The following is a 12723-nucleotide window of genomic DNA, read 5'->3' as shown; positions in this document are numbered from 1 at the left end:
AACAGGCCCTGCTAAAGTTTCTCTTCATCTTTCTTATAAGCTCCCTTTAGGTACTGGAAGACCGCAATAAGGTCTCCCCACAGCCTTCTCTTCTCCAGGCTGAACAGCCCAAACTCTCTCAGCCTGTCCAAATGTCATCTTTTGGCATTTTCATGTCTTCTGTGGAAGAAGCAAAGTGGATCAGCAAAGTGGATCCTGGCATTGTACCACACAGGTCCAATGTCACCAATACTAATGCGGTAAGGTGGCAGTAGTGGTGCCGGATGTTACCATCTTGAACAGAAATTGCAGGGTGTCATTGCCTTGGTGTGAGGGGGTCACCAGCATGGCTTGGCAACAGTGAAATCATGACACATCACGAGGACTTAATAGTTTGAAAAAGTTGGCCCTAAGTGTCAGAGCTGGGAGGTGAATGTGCAGACAACATATTTTGAAACCAGGAAGACCTTCCCCAGTGTCAACACTCGTGCATCTGGACTCCATCTTGACCTTGAGAGCGAGCTGTATTGCAGGGGTCCCAGATCCTTCTCCCCTCCCTTGAGGACTCTTTCTCTCCTGCCATTCTCACCACCTGAATCACTGCTCCTCCCACATCTTGAGGTCCTCCCTCAATTTGCTCTCCCTCACAAACAGTGCCCAGCCTTGTTCTTACCTTCTGCTTCTCCAGGTCCCTGTGCTCCTCCTCTGGTCCTTGGATTCCAGCAGGGAAAGTACAAAATGCCTGGCACAGCATCTCTTGTGGAGCTGGGCAGCATTTCATCCATCAGGGAGCAGCAGTTCTACACGTGGCTGTATCCTGTCCATGTTGAATTGACAGCAGCTTCCCCGGAGTGGCAAAAAGCACTGTCTGATCCCCTTCTCCTTCCTGCCATGTTTCCTAAAATCATGGCACAGAGGCAGTAGAACTTCTTAACAAAATAGCTATACTTTAAAAATAAGAAGGGAGTAGGGGGGAGAAACCTTGTTTTGAAAAATCTCATTCTCATTGCTGACCAACTTTCACCAAAATTTGAAAAATGAAGAAAAAAAAAAGGAAAAAAACAAAACAACAAAAACCAAGCAACTGTGTTAGAGGGCAGGTCTGGCAAGGAAAGGAATTAAACCAAGCAGCATTTTTCCAAACTATGAGCAAGAACCCTATTTGCAGGGCTTTGAGCAACTTCAAACATAAAACTTAAATTAAAAATATAACTATACATAGGTCTCAACTTAGCTATTTTATAGCTTCGAAGTGTGATACACAACTCAAATGTCAATCCTGCTGACATAATGTGACAAAAGATTCTTGCCTTCTGATGTGGACTGTGAGCAGCATAGAGAAACCATTTTCCATTTCCTGCCTTCACTGCATTCATGAGCTGTAAGCACAGGCTGATAGCCAACTTCACTGCGGACAGGTCAGTGATGACAACACAGATTAACTCATCTATGAACTCAGCACCTCCAATTTCAGTTGTCTGCAGGGAGTTACATTTGAAATAAGTCTTTTAATTCCAGGCTTATGACTTGCTCTGGAATTGGTTTGAAAGGTGAGAGATCTTGTTTTCTTTTGTCCATGGAGTTGCCATTTTTTCATGGAAAGATAACAAGAAGAGCCTGTGAAGAACTGCTGAGCAAGAATGGAAAGAATGGTAGCTATTTATTAAGAGAGAGTGAAAGCGTGGAAGGAGCCTTGTGTCTCTGTGTTTTGTAAGTACTCTAATAGTATATTTTTAATGAGTTTTCAGACAGATCCGAAGACAAGCATCCATCTTCTCTATCATTAATAGTTCTTCCCTAATATTAACAGGCTTCAAGGGGTTGTGTATAAGTAATGCCGGTTGCCTTAGGCTTTCTTTATAGTGAGTGGGGAGCGTGTAGCATTTGCAAAATACATTTTATACAACAGAGAATAGATGAACTGTAACCTGCTGATGCTGGTGTCTCTCTATAGACAACAAGGGGAACCCAGAGAAAATAGCTTAGCCTGCCAAAATATGGTATGAACCTTACTCAAAGCTGCTGCCTTTGTAATGATGAGTAAATAGCATTTTACCACTGTTGAGACTGAAAAGTCTCACAGTAGGTTACAAAACACATCTTCACAGGCTTTCTATCTGATGAAAGGTTAGCCTTGTGCTTCAAAAGAATTTTATCTGATCTAAGAACATAAGTTGAGACAGAAAGTTCTAATGACCTGTTCAAACTCATATGACAAGCATAGAAAAATTGCTTAACTTTAATTACTACAATTACAATTTTATTCTTTTATTTTCCTACAGGGAATAGTACTTTTATTTCCCTTTAAAGAAGTTTTATTTCCCTTTTAAAAAGTTTTACACTTCTCATATAAATGCATTTTAAATTTATAAATTAGTAACTCTAAGTCTTTCTTTGTTTGACCCTATGAGGTTTTACACTCTTCTTGAGGATATGCTTGAATGTGACATGAAAAAAATTTTAATACCACATCTAATTAATTGAAAAAAAAATCAGAAAATGTTTTTTATCAATAACCAAAAATGCATTTCTTTTGAAACAAATCAGAGAAGAGAAAAAAAGGGAGAGGGAAATGGAGTACTATGGGGTGGGTGGGTAGAAGAAAGTAGATCCATGAAATGGTAGAGTAAGGAGAAAAGAAATGGCAAGTGGGTGACCAACAGAGCCCTGGAGGAGGCAGCTGCAGGAACCTGTCTTCAGTATGGTGTGGAAGGAGACAACACAGGGGGTGTGGAGAGAGCAGGGATTGTGGGAGGGAAAGAGCATGCATATCCTGTTGGAAGGGACAAATAGGGATCCTGGCGCAGACGAAGAATGGCAGTATTAGTCCCTGGCATGGGAAGATGGCTGTTGAGATCTCATGCAGTAGAGGTAGATGAGAAAGTGAAGGGCTGCTTAGGTGCAGTGAGTTTGAACTACTGATGTAACAGAGGGCACATCTACGGAGCACGTTGTGGGCAGATACAAGCTAATATAAAGGTCAAGCTTGGTGCCACACTAACACAGTTGCTTTCCTGAAGGGCAAAGTAGATCTGCCTTGTGATAGCTTGCAGACATGCTTGTGTCTGGTGACAGTGTTCTGGGCAGGCATATGAAAAAGCATGTGACTTCCAGCTAGCCTCTGTGGAGTTTTGGTGTTAAAAACTGTTAAAAACTTCAGTGTTTAGTCTATTTGACTTTGACTCGCTCATTAACAAATGCTATCATGAAACTGTAGGAGTGGCAGCAATAGTAAACCAGATACTGGCTTGCAGAGGTGAAAGCAAGGGTTGTCTTCAGATAGCATATGGGATGGATGGTTGTCGTAGTTCAGCCCTGATCAGGACCAGACTACGCAGTCTGTCTCTCGCTCCCCCCACCCTCCGAGAGAATAGGAGGAGATGATATAAGAAAAAACAGCTCAAGGTTTGAGATAAGGACGGGGAGAAATCCTTAAAGTTACCGTCACGGGCAAAACAGACTCGACTTGGGGAAAACTATTCATTTATTTCTAAAATTAGCAGGAGAATGAGACAGGGAACAAGATAACCTCCCCCCACCCCTCCCTCTTCCCAGGCTTAACATTATCTCTACTACCTTCCCCTCCCGAGCGGCACAGGGGGGGAAAAGGGAATGGGGGTCGCGGTCAGTTCATCACGCGTTGTTTTACGCCGCTGTATCATCGTCGGGGGAAGAACTCCTCGCATTCCTCCTCTGCTCCAGCGTGGGGTCCCTCCCACGGGCCACAGTCCTTCGTGAAACTGCTCCGGCGTGGGTCATCTCTTCCACGGGGTGCAGTCCCTCTAGAACAGCTGCCCCAGCAGGCCCTCCACGGGCCACAGCCTCCTTCAGGCCTCCACCTGCTCCGGCGTGGGGTCCTCCACGGGCTGCAGGTGGATCTCTGCCCCTCCGTGGACCTCCATGGGCTGCAGGGGGACAACCCGCTCCACCATGGTCTTCACCACGAGTTGCAGAGGAATCTTGGCCAGGAGCCGCATTACTCCTCCCCCTCCTTCTGAACTGACCTTGGCGTCTGCAGCCGTTCCTCACAACAGGCTGGCAGACGCCTCTCAGGATCCTTTTTACATCTTATTCACTTCTCATCTCCTCTCCACTTCTTGCAGCCAGGCCGGGCCGAGTTGGGCCCAGTCGGCTGCCCGGCGGGAGGCCAGAGGGTGAGGCCTGCAAGGCCCAGGAGGCTCGCGCCTCCCCCTCTCTGCCCCCCGCTCAGCTGCTTCACACCTTCTCCTCCTCTTTTTCCTGTTTTCCCCTACTTAAATACGTTATCGCAGAGGCGTTATCACGGGACATTCTGCTACCAATTGGCTCAGCCTTGGCCAGCAGCGGGTCTGTCCTAGGCCCGGCCGAGTCCACTGAACAAAGGGGAGCGACTTCTAGCAGTTTCCTACAGAAGCTACCACCTTAGGCCCCCCCTCACTAACAAAACCAGAACAATGGTAATAGTGTATTGGCTCAGAATTGCCTCAAAAACTGTCATCCTAAGACTGGAGGCAATCAACACTGAAACTCTTAGCGCTTTTTCAAGACAACTCTTGCTTTAAGATGCAATTCTAATCCATTGCTTAGCACCTAATATGGCTGATGCACAAAATGATGCATACCTCTCAGATTAGCTGATCCATGAGCAGAGATACTCATCTACTAGCTACAGAAAACTTTTTTTGTCCTCTATTGACTGGAGTGTGGGGGGAGGGCACTCCCATGGAGGATCTGGGAGTCAGAATGATGGAACCAATTCAAAAGCATCTCTTCTCTAATCAGGAAGGCGTGCAGTTCTGCTGATACATCATCCTCCATAGCACACTGCCACTTTCATCCAAAGCTGTCCCAGGTCTCTGACAGTGCTTCAGTACAGACATACTGCTCTTGCTGCTGTTCTCCTTATGGCTCACCATGTCATTCTACCAAAAAAAAAGTTCTTCTCACCCTGTTTTTCTGCCACTGGATCTCCCCTGTGCCCAAACCAGGCTCTTTATTAATTTGTACCATATTCAGCTTTTCATAAGCATTTAGCAGTTAATGTGTGTCATAGTTTAGCCCTACTTGGGGCCAAGCTACGCAGTCTCTCTCTCACTCCCCCCACCCTCTGAGGGAATAGGGAGAGATAATATAAGAAAAACGGCTCAAGGTTTGACATAAGGACAGGGAGAGATCCTTAAAGTTACTATTACAGGCAAAACAAACTTGACTTGGGGAAAACTGTTTATTTATTATTAAAACCAAAGCAGGATAATAAGGAAGAGAACAAAGTAACTACCTCCCACCCTCCCTCTTCCCAGGGTTAACTTTACGTTCAGTTATCCCTACTGCCTTCCCCCACCCTGAGGAGCACAGGGGGGAAGAGGGAATGGGAGTTACAGTCAGTTCATCACTTGTCACTTTACGCTGCTCCTTCCTCCTCGGGGAAAGAGCTCCTCACATTCCTCCCCTGCTCCAGCGTGGGGTCCCTCCCGTGGGCTGCAGTCTTTCATGAAACTGCTCCAGCGTGGGTCATTTTTTTCCACAAGGTCCAGTTCCTCAGGAACTGGCTGCCCCAGTACAGGTCCTCCATGGGGCATGGCCTCCTTCAGGCATCCACCTGCCCCAGCGTGCGGTCCTCCTCGGGCTGCAGGGGGATCTCTGCTCTTCCATGGGCCTCTATGGGCTGCAGGGGGACAGCCTGCTCCACCATGGGCTGCACCACGAGCTGCAGGGGAATCTTGGCCAGGAGCCGCATTACTCCTCCCCCTCCTTCTTCACTTAGTTTTGCATCTGCAGCTGTGACTCTCACAATAAATTCCTCACAACAGGCTGGCAGACGCCTCTCAGTTTTCTTCACGTCTCATCTCCTCTCCACTTCTTGCACCCGGGCTGGGCTGAGTTGGGCCCAGTCGGCTGCCCGGAGGGAGACCAGAGGGTGAGGCCTGCAAGGCCCACAAGGCTCACGCCTCCCCTTCTCTGCCCCTCACTTCAATTTCTTCAAATCTTCCTTTTTTAAAAAAATTGTCACCTTCTTAAATATGGTATTGCAGAGGCGTTATCAGGGAACATTCCGTCACTAGCTGGCTTGGCCCAGCCAACTTGCTGGTGGGGTGGGGTGAGAGGCAGAAAAGGCCTTGACTCTGTGTAAGAACTCCTCAGCAGTAAGTAAAAAATCCCTATCTTATGAACATTGTTTTCAGCACAGATCCAAAATATAGCCCCATACTAGCTACTATGAAGAAAATTAACTCCATCCCAGCCAAAACCAACACACCACCCAGCAGCAGGGGTCAGAGACTCAGCTCACTGTTAAGTCCCTAATATCGCCATGCTCTTGAGTATATGTCCAGTATCATATACATCTCTAGCTACATTCTGGTCAAATCAAACATATTCTAGGTTGAAGTAGCCTGGTACATGATCACATCCGGAATACATGAATGTATAGACACCTCAAAGGGTCACTGTGTGGGGCAGAGTAGGGGGAATAAGGGTATGAATTTTTCGTGTCACAATTGCTTGAGGGCTCACACAAGGAAAGCAGAATACAGGAAAAATATCCTGTAAATTCACACTCCTGTGTATGCCATGGCAACCTCCTCACCTGTTCTCTTCTTTGGAGGAATGCCAGTAGATCTCACGAGAAAGGTGAACTGCAAGTTTTCTAAAGAACCATTCTTTACCATTACTTAGATTAATATGGTTTTATTTCTCTCTTTCTCTCCCCTCACATCCCCCTCAAATTCCACCAATATGATAGAAGACATTAGCAGAGACAATCTTTCAGAGCATCACTCCATACCAATGTGCTTCTTTCCATACAGCACTGCAGTCTTGTGTCATATCCCAGATGAATCTCTCATACTTGTTCTCAGCTGTAGATCAGTTTTTTGAAAGGTGACTGCTTCTCTTATGGATGTGGTAATTAATTGGAAGCCAGCCCATTTTCCCCTAGAGTATGACTTCAGGGAAAGATAAGCACTGCTGACGCGGAAGTCACGGACACTGCTCACGACCAATGTGATCAAGCAAATGCCAATTCATTGTTGATACATCCCAGTTAATACAGCCCTTCTAATTCCGTATCATGCGCAAGCTCTCTACGAATTGGCTAACTATATCATGCACGCGCTCCTAGCTAAAATATGATTCGTTAAGTCTCTTTGTTCACGCACACGGCTCTCTCCACCTGCACCCTGCTTCACGTTCAGCCCCCAGTCACGTATGCCAGCTGTTTTCCTTCTTCTCAAGGCTGCTTCGTTTACTTTCTCACAGGAAGCTTCATTACTTTCTCACAGGTGGCCTCATTATTTTCTCACAGGTGGCTTCAGTACTTTCTTACAGGTGGCTTCATTACTTTCTCACAAGCGGCCTTATTGATGTCCTTGAGGCCTGCTACTCAAAAACATAACACTTCCATTCGGTCTGGATTGTTCACTAAGTGCCCCTGGCTCTCCAGGTATCCAACAAAGCACCTCACTTTTGTCTTTGTAGCTATTTAGGTTTTCCTTATAGCTCCATTTTTGAAGGAGGGGTACATGTTAACACTGTCTTTCCATTGTGAAAATGTTCTCTGATGATTAGTCCAACGCAGTGTAAAGTCTGACAGTTGACAGGGCCACGGCTCCCCTTCTCCTCACTGCTGATGGAGATACTGCAGTTCTCAATGACACGTGTGCCAGCCCTTTGCCTGCAGTTTATTCCCATGTTGACATTTGCACAAAGTGGGTTCAGGTGCCGTGAAGCAATTCTGCTGGTGAGGAACAAGGACTTAGGCATCCTATGGAAGTAAGGACTCTTCTCTTACATGGCACCTGCAGTGGAGTTCCAGGCTATATTTTGTGTTTTACTGCCTCAGAAAAAGTAATACAACTTCTCGGTGATATCTAGCCCTTTTTTCTGGATGTATAAACTTGAAGTATTTTCATTGCTTTGACTTACCAGATCTATTTTAGTGGAGCCGTAGTAGTACAAAACTCAGCATAGGAAAGGCACCAAAGAAGCTGGAGGAAAGCACGGGCAGTTAGCCGATGTGGAGGTGAGCTAGCTGGACATGCTTTATTGAGATCTATGCTAAGCAAAGTGCAGTGACTGCAGACTGAACAGAGCACTCTTAGCTACATTTCCCATTCCTGGCCTAACTCTGCAGAGTAAAGAGCACGATAAATTTGGTCCAAAATCAAACAGATCTGCATAGCGATGCATAGGGGTTTAGATCTGAATTAGCAAGGTATGATAAAGTAATATTTGGGTTTCTGAGGCTTAAGGAAACAATATGCATGACTGATTTTGGCTAACAGAAGATTAAACATATGACTAAGAGAATCTCCCGTATTTTGAAGGCTCCAATATATGAATCAAATGGAAAAATGAATGCATATATATATATAATTGATGGGGTTTAGCATCAGGCATTTCTTTAGATTTTTTTCTTTGTTTTTAGTCTTTAATTGTATTGCAGTTTACTTTCAGATACAAGCAAGCAAGCAAAACCAAAATGTGGCTGTCAGGATCAGCTGTAGCAGTTCAAGCAAGTTGCAGTGGTCTGACAGTTGATGAAAAGCATAATATGTACAATACTGTTTTTCACAGCTTTGAAAAACTCATCTACACTTACCGTATCTTCAGAGAACACCAAGGATATTTTAAAATACAGGTGAGTAACTCTAATTTAATATGTAAAGATTGCACTCAAGACCTGACAAAAAAATCCATGTACATGAACACATTTCCTTAGAAAATATTTCCAAGTTTGCTTTCTTCTCTACTCAATTCTTGACTTTTTAATGTTGTACTTATTATTACATATGAGCTCAGAAGTAGCTATTATCATTGTAGAAATCCCTTATAATCCAAGTGGATCTGTTATTTATTGACCAGCTGCTTTCTGACTTAACCATTTCTTTTTCATAGCTTTGAAGAAAAATGTCATTTTCATTACTTGCTGCTGTTCCTAATTAGCTTTCTTTTATTTGAAAGCTCTGCCATTTCACCCAGCATCTTGTAGGGATTTTGAATACTGGAATGGTCTTTTTGATTTTAAGAGACCTATCTATAATTCTGTGCGATTCTGGGACACCTGAAATGATGACCCCAGATGCAATGCAGCTCATTGCTTGAACAAGTGTAACAGCAGACCGCATCAATCAAATCCCTAGGCAGGGTGAGAGGATGCTTAAAAAGCTGGCTCACTCCTCTGCTTGTAGCAGGACAGCCAACAGGACTGCCAACAATTAAGTACGATTTAAGTGGAATGAGGAACTGACTCCATAAAGCACACACCACGCTCTCATATGCAGCTAATTTCTTGCTTATTAGTGGTTTGGAATGAATACAAAAGACACAATTTCCCATGAAGAACTGAATGGTTTGTTGACAAAAAAAATAATCTATTTTGGACTATAGCCACTCTTTTGGGTTTTGCTGCCATGCCTATCAGCAGATAATAACTCAACATTTTTAGTTTCTTCAAACCCAATTTTCCTTACGAGGTTTTGCCAAGAATATGAAAGACGAGTTCTGTTCTTCAAAGTTTTAAGTCAAATTGTTTTGGCTTACTAAAATAATATACTGAAATAATATATTGATGGTGGAGGGGAGATTGTTTGGGTTTTTTTAAGGGCCAGATTCATCCATGAACTTTGTAGAGTGGAGTAGGGTGGCCCCGGCCAGCAGCTAAGCACTCCCACAGCTGCTCCCCCACTCCCCCGCTTCACGGGACAGGGTAGGGAGGACAACATGAAAAGCAAAAATGAGGAAACTCCTGGATCAAGATAAGACAGTTTAATAGCTGAAACAAAGTTGTGCATACAAGCAAAGCAATGAAGGAGTTGAGCCACTACTTTCCATTAGGAGGTAGATGTTTAGCCACCTCCTGAAAGCAGGGCCTCAGCACACATCATGGTTACTTTGGAAGAAAAATGCGACAACCACTAATGTCCCTACTTTTCTCAGCTTTTGTTGCTGAGCACAATGTCATACGGGACAGGATATCCCTTTGGTCAATTCAAGTCTGCTGTCCCAGCCATGAGACAGGGCTGATGGGAAGACAAAGGATGCAGAAAAGCAAAGAAAATAAAGACATGTTTCTTTGTTAAAAAGCAAATGAAGCTAAACCAAAGCCCCGTTCACTTTTAATGACGAGTAGTAGAACCCTCACTCTGATTAGAGCTGATTAATGTGCTTGCTGTCTGTCCCTGTCCTGAAGCCACCAGCGCTGCAAAGTCCCTGTGCAGATCACTGGGGAGCTGTGCCATGGAAGCAGTTCAGTCCAGCTGTATGAACCCACACGCTAAAAAGCAGTTTGTGAGGATGCTGTTGTCCCGCTTAGGAATGCCATCTTCCATGCGTGGCCTCAGGAGTCTCCAATGCAAGTCACAAATCTGAGACAAATAATAAACTCCGGCCTAAAAGTGAAAGCTAGTGCCTGTGACTTTCATATATCCATATATCTCTCCTCAGACATGTCTGCTGCCTCTGCCCATGTCCTTTGCTTGACAACACTGGTCAGGTGTCCCCAGTATTTTAAGGATGGTACAATATTCTGTGATGAAATCTGTTTACAAAACAGCTCCTTGGTAAAAAAAGAAACAACTTATCATTCCTTTAATTTAGGGGAGTCTACGTTAAGGGCAATTGCAACCAAACTTTCTTTTTCTTTCCTTGCAGACGTCTGAAGGTGTTCCAGATAGGATCTTCAGAACGTTAAAGGACCTAATATATACTTATGAAAAGCCAAATCAAGGACTAATAACAAACCTCCGCTACCCAGTAAAGAAACCAAAGGCCTCACGAAGAAGCCAGAGGTTCAAGTCAGAAATGGACAACACTTATGATGGTGAGAAATTTAGCTTTGTTTTTGTGGGGGTTTTTTTTGTTTTTTGTTTTTTTTTTTTAAGACGTTGCATTGACAAGGCTGATGAATAGTCATTACATGTCCTCTGAGAATAGCTTGCATGGACAGAAGTTCAACATCCTTCCTTCTTTCTCCTGCTCACTGGAAAACAGTTATTCCCAGCTCACAGGTTACATACCCTCATCCACTAAAAATTAACAAGTTAAAATTGCAGGAGATACAGAAGGCAAAGCATGATGTTGCCCACAGCTCACTCCTTCGTGGATGTTGATGCTTCTAGGCTAGGGGAAGCTGAGGACCAGTTTTACCCAATGTGGCTCTGCCAAGCTGCCAGGCCCCTGCACTTCACTGGGAGTTGAGGCTGTCTTTTATCTTCATTGTCCAGGTTGAAACCTATTTTTATATCAAATTCTAACTCAGTTATTTTTGAGATGCTAGGGAAAAAAAAAGAGGAGGGAAAAAAAAAAAGGAGGGAAAAAAAATGCTAGCCAACTTGTGGTTTGTTGTGATTTGTACTAAAATATGACTATTTTTTTAAGTTAGTCTGTTGAAAATAAGAAGCATATAGGCTTGTGCTTAGGATCACAGCCTTGAAACCAGAGAGTTCAGTCTCTGATCTTCTGCTAACTTATGCTCACAAGTCCAAGGTATAAAATAAGGATACAACATTTTTACCTGTCAGAAATATTATGCAAATAGATACAATAAAGATGGAGGTTTTAACAAATTGGTAGACCATGTTTTATAATCCCATGTCATCTTTATGTCCTTGGTTTGGGGAGGATTAATAGAGATATTATTGGTAACTCGCCAGCATCCCTCATACACTTTCAAAAGCCATTTTTCATATTACTGCTGTATGATGCTCAGCTACAGTATCCATCAGGTCACAGGCTGCAAAATCACCTGAAAGCTCTTCTAGGTCCTCTAACTAGAAGACTGCATGTAGTAAGAGCCAGGGTCAGGCATGCTGCAGGGAGGGAAATCCTTTCATTAAGTAGTTATCATAAAGGAAAAGATTCTTGGAAGTATCCAACCTTCTGTGTGTTTTATACCTCAGCACTAATGCTAGCTAAAACGCGGTGGTGTGGGCCAGCCCCTCTGTGCTGCAGTCATACCTCCTGTCTGTAGGACAGATGCTGGGTTTTTGTGCACCACAGCAGTGCAACAGCTCTGCCATTCCCTGTGTCAGGCAGACAGGACAGGAAGGGCTGAGCTCTCCCCACCACTTCATGCACTAAGCCCCATTTTTAGGGACCAGTGCAGCAACAATCTTGCTGAACGCAATAGTAGTAAAGAGATCTCTCCAGTGTCTCCAACATTATATTAACACTTGTATCACTAAGGCAGATGTGCCACATACACTTTAGAAAAGGTTTTTATGGTATCTTCTCATTTCCACTCCAGGGAGATGGACAATACTGCAGAAGCATGGATACATTTTTAGTAAAAATCCAGCGTAATACATATTTTATTGTCTGGTCCTGCAACATAAACTTGTCTAGAAGATGAACAATGTCCTGGTCTGGACTCACAGGGAGGAAAACAAACCCTTTCTGAGCTTGCTGGCTCAGAAAAGGCAATGTAGGCATTGCCTCCATATGGGTACCTGGAGGACCCAGTCCATAGGACACGGGGTATAACTGTTGGCCCTGCAATAGCAGAGCGAATTCCAAGAAACCAACTTGAGTTATTGACACCTGCCCGGCAACATGGCAACAGGCCATCCTGCTTACCCTGGGCTTTCAGAAGAGTCATTTGCAACAAGAACACATTTTATTTACTTATTTATTTGTTTGTTTGTTTATTTGCAGACATTGATGACAGTGATTATGTCACTGTCTTACCCTGAATGCTCTGCAACATGATGATTTGGGAAGCTGCTGTTTCAGGCTGTGCCACAGCACAACGGATCAGCTGGGAAAAGC

General features: G+C 44.1%; 1 protein-coding gene across 1 annotated transcript; it reads left to right on the top strand.

The window, feature by feature from the left end:
- The first annotated feature begins 1528 nt into the window (after positions 1-1528).
- On the top strand, positions 1529-12723 carry SH2D1B (SH2 domain containing 1B). The gene is made up of 4 exons (XM_010128150.2): positions 1529-1689; positions 8533-8596; positions 10609-10777; positions 12610-12723. Exons 1-4 carry the CDS (start codon positions 1556-1558, stop codon positions 12645-12647), a joined length of 405 nt encoding a protein of 134 aa, XP_010126452.1. The 5' UTR covers positions 1529-1555; the 3' UTR covers positions 12648-12723.

This window comes from Chlamydotis macqueenii, chromosome 1, assembly GCF_036417535.1.
Source record: "Chlamydotis macqueenii isolate bChlMac1 chromosome 1, bChlMac1.mat, whole genome shotgun sequence".
Lineage (NCBI taxonomy): Eukaryota > Metazoa > Chordata > Aves > Otidiformes > Otididae > Chlamydotis > Chlamydotis macqueenii.
Note: the sequence above shows the minus strand (reverse complement) of the source record. Positions and strands in the feature narration are given on the sequence as shown.

Bases quoted from the DNA above. Each gene is read 5' to 3' on its own strand.
- SH2D1B (XM_010128150.2), top strand. From the start codon at position 1,556: ATGGAGTTGCCATTTTTTCATGGAAAGATAACAAGAAGAGCCTGTGAA. The intron at 1,690-8,532 runs GTAAGTACTCTA...TGTTTTTCACAG, and splicing joins GCCTTGTGTCTCTGTGTTTT to CTTTGAAAAACTCATCTACA. The intron at 8,597-10,608 runs GTGAGTAACTCT...CTTTCCTTGCAG, and splicing joins AAGGATATTTTAAAATACAG to ACGTCTGAAGGTGTTCCAGA.